The 18,550-nt window shown below is 36.1% G+C and overlaps 1 protein-coding gene across 2 annotated transcripts in view; it reads left to right on the top strand.

Moving 5' to 3' along the window:
* Window positions 1–18,550, top strand: part of LOC128733854 (nardilysin-like) — a 55,644-nt gene that overhangs the window by 24,787 nt on the left and 12,307 nt on the right. For both annotated transcript variants that reach the window (XM_053827687.1, XM_053827689.1), the window contains 5 exons: window positions 7,068–7,308; window positions 15,594–15,942; window positions 15,999–16,580; window positions 16,637–16,722; window positions 16,780–17,246. In XM_053827687.1, the coding sequence (XP_053683662.1) occupies window positions 7,085–7,308; window positions 15,594–15,942; window positions 15,999–16,580; window positions 16,637–16,722; window positions 16,780–17,246 (1,708 nt within the window). In that variant the 5' untranslated portion in view covers window positions 7,068–7,084. The remainder of the gene's footprint in view (window positions 1–7,067; window positions 7,309–15,593; window positions 15,943–15,998; window positions 16,581–16,636; window positions 16,723–16,779; window positions 17,247–18,550) is intronic.

Below are 18,550 nucleotides of genomic sequence, written 5' to 3'. Positions count from 1 at the left end.
AAAAAATCTTTTCGACTATGCAAAATCGAAATGAAAATCGGAAAACTTTCCATCTAGAATGCATTTGGATGAAAAAACTACTAACAGCAAAAAAACAAGCACCTTTTTGCCACTTTTTTCCGAGAAATCTTTGAAATCCAGAAATCCCAAATGATTTACATGTTAGTCTAACTAGTGTATTGGAAATTTTAGACGCCTCAAAAAAAAAATTAGACAAGGGCCCAGGACCAGACGGTTCACCTCCAGCATTCATAAAAAAACTAGCTTCAGTGCTAACTACTCCACTGTTTTGGCTTTTTAATATATCTCTTCAATCTGGAAATTTCTCAATCATGTGGAAAAGATTTTTCTTAGTGCCGGCATTCAAAGCTGATAAGACATCTGTAATTATCGAGGTATTGCAATTATCTCTAGTATTCAAAAAAAAATTGAAACAATTGTTAATAAGGGGGCATTCTCTCAAATAAAAAATAGAATTACCCATACGCAACTAGTTTTTACAAAGGGCGATGAAACACAACCAATTTACAGTGGAGTGGTTAGTTTATTAACTTCTCGGTTAATGCAATGGATAATGGTAACCTCGTTGAGGCCTTGTATACCGACTTTAGTAAGGCTTTTGATCGTATCGATATACCAATGCTTCTCTTCAAATTGCAAAAAATGTATATACATCAGGAACTTCTATGATGGATTGAATCATATATCACAAATAGGGCTGTCTAACCGGTAGTACCGGTAATACCGGCCAATTTTTGGATACCGAAATACCGGTTTTGGAAAGGCAAAAAACCGGTATTTTCTAATCTGCTTGTTTTTTCCAACTCCTTATTCGAATAAGAACTAAATTTGATAAAAGATTATAAAACTCTTAGAAAAACAACTTGGTGTTAATGCCGACGAGATTCTTCGACTACTAACAATGAAGGGAGTGAAATTGTGGGTCAAATTATTCTAGCTCTTGAACCCGTTTAAGGCACAGTAGAGTAACTTTGCTGTAAAAATGTTTCATTGTATAAGCCAGACGTCGCGTTTCAATTTATTTTGGAACAACTTGATATTCAAAAGCCACCAAATTATTCAAAGCTCTCACATAACGAATTTAGGAAACAAGATCAGGGCCCAGAAACAACACTTACAATAATAAATTGCAGTGCTGGGCACCGCTAATTCGCTAATTCGTTAACTAATTCAATTTGCTCGATAATCGAGGAAATTTCGCTAATCACTAATCGCAAACTGCAAATTAACAGTCACAGTTTATTTTTGATCATATCACAACAACTTGCATTGTAATCTGTCACTGTACAAATTATTACTTTCTTAATAAAATTAAGATCAAACCCTATAATAATGGATAAAATGCTCTACAGTTTATTAATTTCAAAATTAATAGCGGCACTTCATTTGGTATTACGGATCAGCAACAATTCGGCTAGTCTTGTCTGAGTATAAATTATGAAGCCTAATTAACGTTTCGCGATTGCTCGGTTAGCGAATTAGCGGTACCCAACACTAGTAAATTGTTATTCAACAATGAAGTAATGAAGCTTCAGTTTTAACAGAAGCAACGCCGCTTCGTTTCAAAACTGGCTTCAATCAGCGTCACTGAAACGATTTTCACTTCATCATGACGACCGGTTTTAAAGTTTCATTTGTATTTCTCTATCAAATATTCAGAAAAAGGTCAGCCTAGACTTTAAATGCAATTGAATTGATTTTGAGTAACATTTCCTACATTAATCTACTCAACATCGACAAATCGAGCATGACTGTCAATCGTCATCATTTGACACAGTCAGTAGCTTTAGCTGAAGCTTGCTCGAAACGTTCAGTTCAACAAATGAAACAAGTCACTTCATATATGAAGCGAATGTAAGGGAAAGTTAGCTTCATTTGTTTGTTTCGACGATGCAGGGCTCTGATCAGAATACGGGGATCTTTGCGCGTTTTGAGCATTCTTGCCAATAAAGGATTTGCCAGGAAAGAATTTGGAATATTTTTCAAGTCTTTCGAGTGATACATTGATTACACAAGGAGATGAAATCTGCATCCCACTATCTTGGAATAGTGGGGTTGATAACAGAGAAGAGAAGGTATTTATGAACGATGATGAAGAGGATGACGTTATGCAGGAGTTCCAGTTTGGGGATGGAGAAAAATTGTTGAGAGGCTGTAGGAGACCGGGGCATTAATTATGCTGGAAGCAACAATACAAGATATTTTGTAAATAATTAAAGGCGGGTCTCCCTACTACAAATTTGAAGAAATGAAAGGAAAGTTCGTGATGTGCTTAGAGCCGTTTGCTAGACATCAATGAAAGCGGAAGTTTTTTCAATTGTTGGAAGTGTTGGCAATAAAATTCGTTCTATAGTAAGGGAATTAAATCGCTAAGTGTATTATATCTGCTTCAATTCTATTTTGCTAAGCAACAATACTGATGCTAATGTTTCAAAATAAAAAGATTTACTGAAAAACATCAATATTTCTATTGATTTCGAATAATCTGCCAATACCGGTATTTTACCGGTATTACCGGTATTTTCTACGCCAATACCGAAATACCGGTTTTTACCAAAAGTGCCCAATACCGACAGCCCTAATCACAAACCGCCAACAAACAGTTAAATCTAAAAGAAGGACATCTACCTCAATTCGAGTTACTTCTAGAGTCCCACAAGGGTCTCATCTAGGACCACTACTATTTATTTTATTCGTTAACCATATTTCATGCATTTTCAAGAATATAAAAATTCTTATTTATGCCGATGATATCCCGCATTTTGCACCTTACTGGACACCGCAGTCTAAAAGTGCGACTGGCACAAAAAGTGCGACAATGCAAATGCTGTGAGTGAGAAAGAGAAAGAGTGACAACTGCAATGTTGCTGTTTTGTTTTGTCATATACATTGGCATTAGAGAAAATAATCTGGATTAATCCAGGTACAGCTGCAAAGCACAATATAAAGTTTTACTTAGAGATTAAAAATGATACAGACGTTAATATATTTTGTAATGAAATTCAAATCTTTTATAACTGGTGTAAAAAGAGCTTACTTCAACTAAACGTGAACAAATGCAACCTAATTACATTCAGTAGCAAACGCAATAAAACTAACACCGCCTTCTCCGTTGGAGACCAAATATGCGAACGAGTTAGACATTTAGGAGTTATTCTAGACTCAAAATTAACGTTTATAGATCACTATAATACAATTGTTAGTAAAGCGAGCAACAAGCTCCATATTTTTGTAGCCAGGTGACGAGCTATGAAGGCAAAACCAACCTAAGAAGGGTTATGCCGCAGATTTACGCCCGGAACGGGCCCATGTATCGAATAATGGCTATTTACAATAATCTTCATCCGGTCATTTCTGTTAATATGTCTAGTGTGCAATCAAAATCAAATCAAAGCGGTTTAGCTATAATTTTCGAGACCCGTATACGCCAAAAAGACATGTTACATTCACTACGTTCGGTCAATTCTTGCGTATTGTAGCGTGGTATGGTCTCCACTTTCCAATGCACACTTAAACAGAATAGAATCACTACAAAAACAATTCTTGCATTGTATGCACTCCGTAATTAGAATTGGACGACTTCCCTGTTCCCTCTTCCGTCTTATGAGGACCGCTGCAAGCTTATAAATAACGAAACATTAAAGGCGCATCGTGAATTTGCAATGGTTTCATTTGTTAACGACGTACCTAGTTTCACAACGTATTGACGCCGCCGAACTATTATCAAAACTAAATTTTTACACGCCTTCTAGAAACTTCCGAGTTCGAAAACTATTTGCTAATGATTGTTATCGAACCAGTTATGCTAAATTTAGGCCCAGAAAAGGTGTTATACAATCAGCATTGTAATTTTATTGACATCTCGATGAACAAAATAAAATTGAAGCAATATTTTGAGGCAACACGCAGTTTTAATTCATAATAATCACATTCAAAAACTGTGTAAATGTAACATTAGTGTAAGGTTAGGTTAATTATTGTATCACGGTCTACACACGATTGACTGCAAATAAATAAATATTATATTGAACATCATTTAATAAAAAGTTCTAGTTCATTCTTTTGGTTGTCTCAAGATGTGATGCTCGTCTACACCGAATAAGATTTAATCAAAAATCAAAAGTTATCAGAGCCTGCCCGAGATCTTCTTTTTAATACTTGATTTACAGTAACATTTCGCAAGTTCTGTTAAATTAACACCTCGACCTGATAGTCTGCCTCGGTATTAAATCAATTAGTTCAACCAGATAGTTAGTATTAGTAATAGCCTAATAACGCATTATTAGGCTTGATTGTCCTAAAATTTTTACCCTTTCAATAAAATTTCCTAATTGAGGTTTGGTTTGATAGTGTGTCCTTCCATGAAATCTTTTTCGAAAAGAGCAAGGTTGCACTACTGAAAAATTCAAAATAACGGATCAGAGAATCCTCGGATGCTTACACTAGCAGCACTACCAACAGCACATACTAGAATCATGGGTAGCTAGCGCTATAAGCGGCAGATAGCAGCTTCACTCAGCACAGCCCAATCATCATAATTTAATGATATTAAAATAATAAAATACAGATAGATATTTAGATAAATAGATAGATAGATGCAGATAAATCATACTACATTGAGTATTTTGCATGACTAATACCGATTCTCAGCTTTATCAATAACATGGCTTGGGAACGTAAACATATCGTCTATGCTTTCTTTGGATAACATAAGACGTTTATTTGAGAATTTCCATAAGATTTATACCTACCATTGGATGCGTTTCCTCTTCGTCCCCTACAAATTCGCAAATAAATCATAATTAATTTAGCTAGGTAGTTAGGTAAGGTCCGAGACCAACTTGTATTCTGCGGCTACTCCTCTGTAGTTCATATTCTATTGCTATAGACGGAAAAATCTAGCACTATTTCTTGTCAATAAATATTATTTTGTTTAGGGTAGTTGATCCAATAGTTGTGGTAGTACCAATAGTTGCGCTACTATTCATTATTAATGCATATTTTCGTCACCGTAGCATTTTAGATAAAACAATTACATTCATTATATAAAACAGGTTTTTAGAAGTATTGATAGTTAGACTACACCATTTAAAATTAAAGCATTATTTGCTAAAATGCCAATTTTCCACAATCTAACGCGCAGTTGGAGCGCACAACTATAGGCGCTCATTTATAGTTTTGCTACGATGTTTTTTCACTTAGCAACCTAGCAATGTATATGGAATAGCACAATTAAAGGAACATCAAACTTAATTAAGGAAACATTAGCGCAACTGTTGGTACAATATAATTGAATCGGATAATTCATTTTTTCTTTATAAAAATTCTCGTACAGCGAAAGCAATTGTCTTGCCTTATGACAAATACCTTGTATTTGATAAATTTATATCCCACAAGCATTAATTGAAGCATATACCTCAATAAACAAGCAAAATGAAGTTATATTGTGCTTAGTGGCGCAACTAATGGATCATCTACCCTATATGTATATACCTTTTCAGATGATGGATTGGTGTTTTTCAGGCCGGTAAAACACAAAATCACAGAGTGTCGTTAAATGGCATAAAAATATCATCCCTATGTCCTATTAAATTGGTTTGTTAATCCAAGATTAGATCTTAGATCAACACAAATTAATTTAGGTTTTAAGGCGAACTCACTAGTTATAACTGTAAGCCCCACTAAGATCAACAAATCGATAAATTATTTGACAATCAATGAACAGTATCAATTTAATTTAATAAATAAATTAGGGTGGTTATCTAAAAAAGTATTGTGATTTCTTTTTTGCAGCAGTCCGTTTGTAAGTATTTTTTAAGAGGTTATATTTAACTATGCTTTAGACATGTATTGTCGATTCCCACCCCCTTATCACTATTCGGAGGAATTGTGTGTATACGATAAAGTTGTGCGCTCATCAACCTCGTCGAATCAAATTCAACTGTATACAGCTGAACATTAGTTTTATACTGTTTCGTTGTACAGTCTTTTTACTTTTGATAATAAATAATTTATTTTATCATTACTGTGCCATGAACCGCAATTACGTGCTCAGTTTAAAATTATTGGTCCGATTAATCGGTCAGCTTCGGTTCATCATAACCGTTACATATTCTTCACGTGCAGTTACGAGAAAGCCTTAGCGCGCACCGAAAAAAACTCGATCCACCTGCCAGTAAATGTGCACTACCAAGCATCTGCAGTTTTTTCGCATTGAATTGATCAATTTTTTCACTTTCGTTTTTTTATATCTGTTATAAATAATATTTTCCTTTTATTTTTTTATTCTATTTTATAAATTTATCCAGCGTATTACATATTTGGTTATATTGCTATATTGTATTACAGGTTACCTATATTTGCTCGATTTGTTAATTTGTTTATTCCATAACCACGCTTTAAAAACGAATCTATTTATTCCATACTGTTTAGTTAAATAATTTTTTGCAGCAAAACTCAACTTTCGTCAATAAGAAAGGCAAAATCAGTCAAGTTCAATGTATTTACTTGTGGCTTGAACAGTGTAGCAGCCATCTACATAAAAGTAAAACTTTGTTGTTACTACTATGCGGCTATGGTATTTAGAGATCTTCTGTGCAACACTATTTAATAGATTTTCCGGGGGAAGCAACAATAGATATGTTTTTAGTGGCGAGCCACCGCTGCTGATTGATCGGTTTATTGTGAATGAATAATTTAGCTTCAACGGAGGCAGAAATAGAATAAACCCAATGATGGTATTCAGCGGCTTCGTCAGTATTAGTTACTAAACTAGAACTCAGTCCGCCAAAGACTCGCGCGTGGTGTAGACACGTCCCAAAGCTTGTGGAAAGTGTTATTGCTCGGTCCAAAATGCGGTCATTATCATGTAACGATTGACAGCAACAGTTCAATTTATACCGCTTAATTTTTTCGCTTGCTAAATCATAGTGTAAACATATTTCGTCGTCTATTTACATCCGCGTCTGTTTTTCTTTTTTTTCCGCTCTCAACCTGGTTCCGACAAATTATGGCATATTCCCGTGGCGTCACAACAAAATGCACAGGTAATGTGCTCTTGGTTATGATAGCATGCTTTATTGTTCTGGCGAGATACGGTTGCGTTCGCTCAGCTCAACTTAGACCGGTAATGACACGCAAGCGAGCTCTATCACCTGACTCAAAACTAGTTCCGAACGCACTGCTGAAGATGCCTTCCAGAGATGTTGCGAATGGGGTGACCAAGGAGATCGGTATCCGTTATCTGGATACGCCAGATAAATCTTTCTCCGACAATAAGGAATACAGGTATGTACAAAAAACATTTGAGTACACTTGGATTAATCCACACGTCCTTTCTAAGTGAAAATCTCGTAAACTTCTCTACAGGAAGATACGTGATTTTCAGTTGATTGTCATTGGAAAAATCAGAACATCTATCTGATTTTACGTAAACGCATTAGTACATAAATAATACAACAAAACCTGGTTGAAAAATATTCACATAACTTTTCCTATAATTTCGACGTGAAAATTACGCTAGTTAAAGCATTTATGAACTCAGTAAGCTGAAGGTGATTTTTCATGTAAAATTGGCCGTTGAATCCGAAAATGAGGTCAGAAAAAATAAAAGTAGAATAGTTTTTGAGATATGCACAAAACGTCAAATTTTGTTTAAAGAAAGAAAGTACATGTACTTAAATACCAATTTCTCCGACTGCGGTGCACCAATTTCAAATCTCTTTTTTCCATATTAAAGAGGAGAAAATTTACTATCGATTAGTTGAACTTCACTTTTCTCTAAGAATAATAGTACTGTAGATATTTGAGAATTTATTCACAACAAAACAAAAAAGAACGCATTTTTTGGAATAATTTCAACTTTATCAAAGATTTTAGACAAGATTAACGCATTTGAAAAATTTTATTTTATGTGAGTCATAAAGGTCGATAAAAAGCAAAGAAATCATGGGCTTAATGATAACCATCGGTTGAAAATTGTAGAAGTTATGACTATTTTACTGAAACAGTAATGTTTGCGCATTTGAATATCATGGTCGCATGACACCGCCTTACTTTAAGCTTTTGCCCTCTTACTTGTCCACATGCCACAAATATACCTCTCTCTCTCTCTCTCTCTCTCTCTCTCTCTCTCTATCTATCTATCTATCTATCTATCTATCTATCTATCTATCTATCTATCTATCTATCTATCTATCTATCTATCTATCTATCTATCTATCTATCTATCTATCTATCTATCTATCTATCTATCTATCTATCTATCTATCTATCTATCTATCTATCTATCTATCTATTTATTTATCTATCTATCTATCTATCTATCTATCTATCTATCTATCTATCTATCTATCTATCTATCTATCTATCTATCTATCTATCTATCTATCTATCTATCTATCTATCTATCTATCTATCTATCTATCTATCTATCTATCTATCTATCTATCTATCTATCTATCTATCTATCTATCTATCTATCTATCTATCTATCTATCTATCTATCTATCTATCTATCTATCTATCTATCTATCTATCTATCTATCTATCTATCTATCTATCTCTATCTATCTCTATCTATCTCTATCTATCTCTATCTATCTCTATCTATCTCTATCTATCTCTATCTATCTCTATCTATCTCTATCTATCTCTATCTATCTCTATCTATCTCTATCTATCTCTATCTATCTCTATCTATCTCTATCTATCTCTATCTATCTCTATCTATCTCTATCTATCTCTATCTATCTCTATCTATCTCTATCTATCTCTATCTATCTCTATCTATCTCTATCTATCTCTATCTATCTCTATCTATCTCTATCTATCTCTATCTATCTCTATCTATCTCTATCTATCTCTATCTATCTCTATCTATCTCTATCTATCTCTATCTATCTCTATCTATCTCTATCTATCTCTATCTATCTCTATCTATCTCTATCTATCTCTATCTATCTCTATCTATCTCTATCTATCTCTATCTATCTCTATCTATCTCTATCTATCTCTATCTATCTCTATCTATCTCTATCTATCTCTATCTATCTCTATCTATCTCTATCTATCTCTATCTATCTCTATCTATCTCTATCTATCTCTATCTATCTCTATCTATCTCTATCTATCTCTATCTATCTCTATCTATCTCTATCTATCTCTATCTATCTCTATCTATCTCTATCTATCTCTATCTATCTCTATCTATCTTTCTCGCTCTCTCTCTCTCTCTCTCTCTCTCTCTCTCTCTCTAGTCTCTCTATCTTTCCTCTCTTTATTTTTCAAACACACGCATCAACATTAAGGTTGGAGCAAATTTTCCAATTATGTTTAACTGTATTTTAGAGAGCCATTTGACTCATGTTTAGTATTTTTTGTATTTATTAATTCACATTCTTGTAGCATGGGCTACGGAAATCGAGAATTATTTGTCAAAATTTCTCAGTTATTTATGTTTACCTGCCTATTTGTTGTACAGTTACTCTGTTATGCTTAATTTTTATAACTTCTGCCTAACTGTGATAAAAAACAAACTTTTCCTATACATCTCCATTGCATCTTACTATCATTTTTCAGTGAGCCCGGGAAGGTGATTTTGATACCGGAGCTGAATACTTTTGCGACACTTCAATTCAAAGAAATTAAATACCGTGATATGGACGCGATAAACAAAAACAATATACCAATTTACCAACTATTTGTTGATTCAAAAATGTCAAAGGTAATACCGCCTTTAACGGTAAACACAAAAGAAACTGAGATGAAAGAGAGAGTGCTGTTGCCAAGCTGAGTAAATTTTTTGTTGCGCAAAATTGGGTTGTTTTCAATATGTACAATATGCGTTACCAAGCAATGACATCTACTGTATTCAACAGGGAAACATTGATAGTTTCAAGCATATTCTCACACATGACGCATGATGAAACACTAGCGCCAACTTCTGTTTTTTTTATCTTCAAAAACTAGAGGCGGTGTCCTATACATTCAAAATCTGCTTAATGCTATCTATGAACAAACGCCATTCAGCTGGATCATACGGCTGATCAATAGCCCCTTTATATCCAAACACTAACAAGCTTTGTCTTAATTGGCATAACATTTATCGAATTGCTTGTCATGATCTTTATAAATGGACACCTTCATCAAGATTCTCAGGATCAACTTTAAAGCACATACGAAACGCAGTTTGCAATGAAGCAGTGAAATTAACCGGGGTTGTAAAAATATAGTTTCCAGGTGTAACAGAGTTTCTATGGATTATTTTCACGTTTAAACACATGCTTTTTTACGCTCATTTTTTTTACTGTTCTTACTATTTTCACAATTGTTACTATTAAATTCAATCACTCGCTTCCAAATTTTTTTCGAGATAGTTAAGAAAACATAATAAATACACAATTATTGTATGTGAGTATGAATGAGAGAGAGAGAGAGAGAGATTAAGTATTTGTTACATGTGAACAAGTAAGAGAGTGTATGCATGAGCATGATATTCAAATATGCAAATATCACTGTTTTAGTAAAATAGTCATAACTTCTACTATTTTCAACCGATTGTTATCATTAACCCCATGATTTCTTTGTTTTTTTATCGGACTTTAAGACCTACATAAAACAAAATTTTTAAAATTCTTTAATCTGGTCTAAAACTTTTGATAAAGTTGAAATTATTCCAAAAAAATGCGTTCTTTTTTGTTTTGTTGTGATCCAATTCTCAAATATCTACAGTACTCTTATTCTTAGAGAAAAGTGAAGTTCAACTAATCGATAGCAAATTTTCTCCTCTTTAATATGGAAAAAAGAAATTTGAAATTGGTGCATCGCAGTCGGAGAAATTTGTATTTATGTGCATGTACTTTCTTTCTTTAAGCAAAATTTCAACTTTAGTGCATATCTCAAAAACTATCCTATTTTAAATTTTTCTGACCTCATTTTCGGATTCAATGGCCAATTTTACATGAAAAATCACCTTCAGCTTACTGAGTTTACGCTTTTTGTTTTATTTTGTTAACTAGTGTTATTTGGACTGTATATTCACACATATTCACAGGCACGCTGCTACACAGCGTTAAAGAATGTTTCCACGTGAAAAAAACACATAAAACGTGATGCTTTTAATAAATTTTACTCTTTGTTTTTTATACAACCAGATCGATAAAATATTGGTATTGCAATAAAAGAATTGAGTCACTCGCAATTGTTTAGAAGCATTATGAAAATAAGATGAATGTTTTGAAAAGTTACAACAAAATAAAATGGAAGTATCCCAAATAAACTCACGTAACGCACTGTCATAAATAGGTCGATTCCCTTACTTTTATTTAAAAAAAATGGAGAATCGAAACTCTTGTTCAATATCAATCTCCAAATTATCTGCTTAGGACAGTTAGAAAGCTTTCTCAATAAAGGACGTTATTGATCAAAATATGCATAATTCTTGTGCAACTATAAATACTATTACGATCAACAAAAACTTCAAGCTTATTTTTCAATACTGCCAGAACATTTTGTTGTTACACAAAATCATTATAATTATTTTGTTTATAATCTACGTCACGTAGGGTACGGGAGGGTATTTTCAGCAGGTTTCTAAATTCAGCCTATTTGCCTTTTCTTTCACCAATAAAAATACTTTGCCGACACACAATTTTAATATGTTATAGCTATTTTCTCAAGACTGTAAGTAATCTACTATTTTCATTCAAAGAACGTCAAAACCACCTGTTCTTCCACTAGAACTAGGCCATAGGTCGAAAAATAAATGCCATCGCTTAATGGGCTGAAAATGTCTTACCGTGCCCCGTGCTACCGTGCTACCGTACCCTAAACATAGGACATTCACGGCAAAATCAAATCCAAATGTGTCCAAACTATGCCTATAATGCCTAAATGCCTATAATATATACGCCTATAACGTATAAATAAATAGTATCGCTATAGAGTGAGCTAACTGCTTATTATCCGTGGTTAAAGTGTCGGTGTTTCCACCCCTTTTTTCCTTTTACGCTTCTTACTACTTTTCAAATAGAGCTCTAGAGCCAGGAAGTGCGGAGACTAGTTATAATTTGTCCTTGGAAAATGGCTTCATTCGAAAGTATGTGTGTATCTCTGTATGTGGTTCTTGTTACTTTTTGCATTACCAATCTTGTGCCTAGAACCCGGTAATGGAACAAGTTATAATTTGCCCTTGAACAAGAGGCTTCATTCGCACCTCAAGCAAGTACCACTCTTAAAACTTACCCTGACAAGAGGCTTCATCATTGTTAGTAAATGCAGAATGTAGTAGGAAGGATGTGGAGGGGCCTGAGAATAAACCCATACTTAAGTTACTTAACATCAAATGGCCTGGTTCTACTAAGATTCGAAACCACGACCACTCGCTTGTCTAGGCAGACTCGGTAACCTTGCCGCTACAGCCCCGCTCTGCAGCTTAAAATTGGACGGTCGGGGCCACGGATTTTAAATCAAAATTTCTATTTCAGTCGAACTTATTCTAGTACATATAATTATTAAATTGTGGGGGTCCCGTTATTTATGAAATCATTTAATTTGAAAATTAAAAATTGAGATATTATTTTTGCAACTTGAAATTGAACTGTTGCGGCCTCCATTCCGAAAGTCTGATATGAGCTGCTTGTCCTATGCGAATTTAAAGGTAAAATTTGTGTTTTATCTAGTCATTTTACTACTCATAAATATTGAATTGTCGGGATCTCTAGCTCCATTAATGCTCATATTGCTGAGTTCGTACTTGCGCAATAGAGTTCTGCGTGTAAAACTCAACAAATGTTGCTCTGCTGAGTTTACCAACAAGTCTGGTGGCCCACAAGGCAGTAACATGGGGCCTCTGTTATTTGCACTATTTTTCAACGATGTTACTTTGTTGTTTGGCGTTCGCGTAAAACTTGTCTATGCCGATGATTTGAAACTTTATCTGCCCGTACGATCCATTGAAGACTGTCACTGATTATGAGAGCTGCTGAACGTATTCGTATGCTGGTGTCGTAGAACTGGTTACTTGTTAGTATCGCTAAATGCCATGTTATTACGTTTCACCGTACAGTGAACCCAATAGTGTTCCAGTGTCAAATTGATAACCAGCAACTAGCAAGAGTAGATCACGTTAGCGACCTAGGTGTTTTGCTGGATGCCAAGCTCTTCTTCAATTTACATCGCACAAATGTGATCACTACTGTAACACGTCAGCTCGGCTTTATTTCGAAAATTGCTCGGAATTTCAACGATCCTTATTGCCTGAAGGCCTTATATTGTTCGCTGGTTCCTCCGCTACTCGAATACGCTAGTTTAGTGTGGTGTCCTCAACAACTTGTATGGAACTTGAGAATTGAACGGGTACAAAAACGGTTTATCCGGTTCGCACAACGAAATCTACCTTGGCGTGATCCAGTGAATTTGCCCCCGTATCCCGACCGCTGCCGCCTTCTTGGCTCTTGAACGACACAGAAAGATCGAGCAAGCGATTTTTGTAGCTAAGGTGATTGTTTTGGTGAATACGTTCTGAATGGACTGTATTACTTCACGAGACGAAATAAAAGATCACCCACACGCGTACGCTGTTCACTAACTTCTAATTTTATTCTCTTAGCTACTGCTTACACTCTAAATTTTAACAAGGTAAACACGATTAATCAAACTTATGCTAACAGTGATTAATGGTGAAATCGACAGCCCGAGAATTCTATCGCAGCTGAACTTCCGTGCCGTGCAACGCACCCTTCGATCTACTGGTTTGCTTCAGCTCAGCTTCCATCGAACGACGTTGGATTTAACGAACCGTTGGCCTCCAGCGTGCGTACCTTTTGCAGAGTGGAGGATTTATTCGACTTTGGCGTGTCGCCGTCTCATAAATTTTTGTAAAAAATATTATTGTGTATCGTTTAGAATATTATATATTGTGTTGCTATACTTTCAGATAAATCATAATTAATAAATCAGATAAATTATAATCAATAAACAAATAAATATAAGCAGGATGAATGCTAGCGAATTGTTAAGTAAAATTTCTGTTCAGGCCGCTCATAAAAATCGAACTGTTATTAAACCATCTTATTTGATATATGAACATTCACAAGTACTTAATCATCTAGCTTAAACATTTTAATGATGTAGGAGGGTCATAAGGGTCAATGAAGAAAAAGCTGCATACAATGATATGCAATAGCAGTCGTCAGAGTGTGGAAAGAGACAGGCAAAAGGAGATGCATTTAACCCAAAACTTCCCTGGAAGAGCAAAAGTGTGTGGAGTTAGAACAGCTGTGAGGATATGAATGGCAGTATCTGATTGGACAATATGGGGTGACCGAAAGGAGAAAGAAGCCTTTCGATAAACACCTTAATTGCTCTCAAGCAGAGAACCATGGTAGCGGGGAAAACAATTTCGACAGTACCGCAAACTTGTTAAGGAGGCCATCAAGCAGCTGTCGAGCTCCAGAGAGAAGCTTACTAAGATAGCTCGAGGGGGCTCCGTAGCCGCAAGGTTACCGAGTCTGCTTTGACAAGCGAGTGGTCGTGGGTTCGAATCTTAGTAGAATCAAGCCATTCGATGTCAAATGGCTTTAGCATAGGTGTGCAGTGCAGTGAGGAATAAGTGGGTAAAGTAGATCAAGCTTTGAAGGAAGGGTAAACTCCAATACACACAAACACGCATAAAATTTAATAAGCATATCGCTCATTCAATAGCGATTATAACAAAAAGAAATGCAGTGCAGGTCATACAGCAAACACCCGGGCGATATCACAATAGATCAACTATACTGGTCGCAGTAATGAGTACACACAGGAAAAAAAGATAGCTCGGGAGAACTGGCCACTGGTCTGCATCAGCGTGGAGCGATGGAGTTGTCTACCCAAACGTTAAGAGAAAGGCAACAAGCTGGACTGCGAGAACCTCAATGCCGCTGATAAAGTGCTTTCCCGAGTTCGTTGGAGGACGATCAGTAACTGATAAAATATTTACGCTACTGCAGATCATCAGAATCCATAAATACATAGTTTCCACGCATAATTATTGCAGTGATTTCAAAGCTGCGTATGATACCATCGACCGTAAAGGGCGGTGGGCGGCAACGGCTGTTCCGAAAAGCTGATTAAACCAATTAAGGCTACGCTGTTATCTATTTCATAAGAATGAATCCTACACTATCCTGTAGAGTACTGGTTCATGCTCCACTTTCTGGAACAGTACCTAGTCGATTCAACATTTGCAATAGATATCTCTAACATTTTGCAAATGTTAATACGGAGAAAAAAATAATTTAAAATATTTTTATGAATAGAAATAATTCAAATTATTTCCATGAGCCATTTATTGTGGGTGTGATGGTATTAATAAGAATAAAAAAACTTTATCATAGCATAAACAATTACTACTTTTTATACAAATTTGCACGTACCATACTTAGCTTGGCATATATTCATAACACAAGAACAACAACAATAAGAAACACGTTACTTACATGATCAACAAACAACAATTCCAATCTTTTCTTCTTTAAAAAGTTTATTCATCCGTTATTATTTTAATTTTTATTTCTTTTATTTCTCTGCAGGTCTATTGTCCTGCCGAATGGATTTCACGCTTTATTGATCTCAGATCCGGTAGGACCTTCACGATTGACCGAAAACAGTACAGCGGTAGAGAGCGATACAGACACTCAACAAGAGAGCGATGATGAAAGCAGCAGTCAATCATCAAATGGAAACACGTTGAACGAAAGCTTTGGAGAGACCAACAGCGATCAAGAAGGAGAAAAGCTTGCTGCTGCAGCTTTGTCAATCGGCGTAGGATCCTTTAGTGATCCACGTGCCGTACAGGGATTAGCACACTTTCTAGAGCACATGATTTTCATGGGCAGCAGCAAATACCCTACTGAAAACGAGTATGATTCTTACATTAGCGTAAGTATATTATTACTATGTTATGAATACAATATGACCTGCCTTTCAACTTTAAGAAATGTGGAGGCTTTGATAACGCAATAACTGACTTGGAAGAGACGACCTTCTATTTTGAGATTGACGAAATGTACCTGGACGGTGCATTGGACAGATTTTCAAATCTATTCGCATCTCCATTAATGTTGCGTGATTCTATCTGTCGGGAAAGTGACGCGGTTGAATCTGAGTTTCAAACTAACATTAATAGCTTTTCTTCTATGCGAGAGCAGCTGCTAGGCTCGCTGGGAATGGACGATCATCCCAGTAGTTTATTTTCGTGGGGAAACTTACGCACTTTAAAAGAAAATATAACGGAAGACGAACTGCGCGAAATTCTACACAAGTTTCAGCAACGCCATTACTCAGCGCATAGAATGCATTTTGCCATTCAAGCAAGAATGAGCTTGGATAGTCTTGAAGAATTAACTGTGAAGTACTTCTCGAATATTCCAAATAACAACCTTCCAGGAGAAGATTTTTCAGCATTCAATGAACGTAATGCGTTCAAACCGGATTTTTATAATAAAGTGTTTTTCATGAAACCAAAGTCTAACATATGTAAGTTGGATGTTACGTGGTGTTTACCGGCAAGTATAAGGGTAACTTTATCAACATTTCGAGTGATTTCGTATATGAATATATGTTTTTCCAACAGGACTACGAAGTAAAACCAGTAGACTATTTATCTTACCTTTTAGGATATGAAGGCAAAAATAGTTTAACCAGCTATTTGAGGAATAGGTATAACCTTTGCAATCATATTAAAATAATATATCAAATTAAATAAGCAAATTCCAGAACATTAGCCTCTGAAGTACAGACTGGTGCGAGTTACGGATTTGAGAAGAATTCTCTGTTTACACTTTTCTCTGTGTCTGTGACTATGACTGATAAGGGATTAGATAATGTAGAAGAAATTTTGAGAGCGATCTATTCCTACATTAGGCTACTAAAAAAGACAGGTCCTGTAGAGTGGCTTTACGAAGAACTGAAAAAAATAGAAGGTACTTCGTTTCGCTATCGCAAAGAGAAAGATGCTAGCGACAATGTGGAAGAATTGGTAGTAAATATGCGATACTACCCATCAAAGGATATTATTACAGGATCTGAGCTGTACTTCCGATATGATGCAGATGAAATTCAAGCAGTTATAAATAATCTTAATCTGCCGAATTTCAATATAATGATCTCTTCATCTAAACCGTTCAAAGGCATCGTTTATGATAAGAAGGAAAAGTGGTTCGGTACAGAATATACATATGGAGGTAAATATACAATCTTTTCTTACCATAAGCACAAATTTAGTTTTCAATGTTTGGAAATGTGACCTGAGTCGCCCAGGTAACTTTCACACTCGCAAATTGTGTTCTCATTTAAAAAATTAGGCGAGATGACTGTATACATTGGGTCTCCAGTTTACTTAACGGAACGTACCCGAATCCCAGTGGATCTACACCCGCATTCTGAAAATATTATCACAGCTGAACGATTGTGCCTCGCAAAGTTCGCTACTGGTTATCATCCACAATTTCCATTTTCTGTGAAGTATACGGCAATTTGGCAATACGGCGTACCATCTCCTAAGACCACATTACTCGCCAGTGTTGTGAAAACCGCGAACCGACTAAGCAGAAGACGATGTTGGGCAAGACGCAGCAGTCTTGAAACACTAGCGATACTGACACTATCGTTAGTGTTAAGTGTTTAGCTTTAACTTCAGAGCTTTCACCTATGAGAGACTATTTGTTTGAGGATCCCACATATGGCGTCGAACTAGAAACCAGTTTACCTTTACCCTGATCCTCAATTCTTCGATGATCACCTCAATGGCGAAGTTGCACAAGGAGGCGACACGAAAGTGCCCATAGAAGACAATAATGTCCCAGCACCTGTTCTCCAAGAAGTCAAACGAGAAATCGGATTGCTGTAGATCAATAAAGTCGCTGACCGAGAAACGCTGGTAACGGGTCTACACTGGGTCTGGGTCACTGGTTTACACCAACTCCTAGCCTTCGCAGACGACCTCGACTTCATTACTAGAAACCTTGGGACAGGGTTACAAATCGACGCGTCGAAAACCAAATATATGGTAGGAAGAGGCTTCAGAGAAAGCAACGTTTACCTCCCACGGATGGTGACTATTGACGGCGATGAACTGGAAGTGGTTGATGAGTTCGTGTATTTGGGATCTCTGGTCACCGTCGACAATAATACGATTAAGGAGATCCAACGACGCATTCAAGCTGGAAATCGAGCCCACTTTTCCCTTCTCAAGAAGCTTCGATCTAGGAGCACAGACCGCCGCAACAAAGCTGACGATGCACAAAACGCTAATCAGACCGGTCATAGTCCTCTACGGACTTGAGACAGTAACTTTGATTACGGAAGACATGCGTACACTAGCCGTATTTGAACGAAAGGTGTTGCAAACTATTTTTGGCGGAGTACAAACGGAAAGCGGAGTGTGGCAGAGGTGTATGAATCACGAGATACAGGCACTGCTTGGAGAGATTCTCATCGCATCACCTGGCGCAAGTTGGGAGACTACGGTGGGCCGGCCACGTCGCAA

This window comes from Sabethes cyaneus, chromosome 2, assembly GCF_943734655.1.
Source record: "Sabethes cyaneus chromosome 2, idSabCyanKW18_F2, whole genome shotgun sequence".
NCBI lineage: Eukaryota > Metazoa > Arthropoda > Insecta > Diptera > Culicidae > Sabethes > Sabethes cyaneus.
Note: the sequence above shows the minus strand (reverse complement) of the source record. Positions and strands in the feature narration are given on the sequence as shown.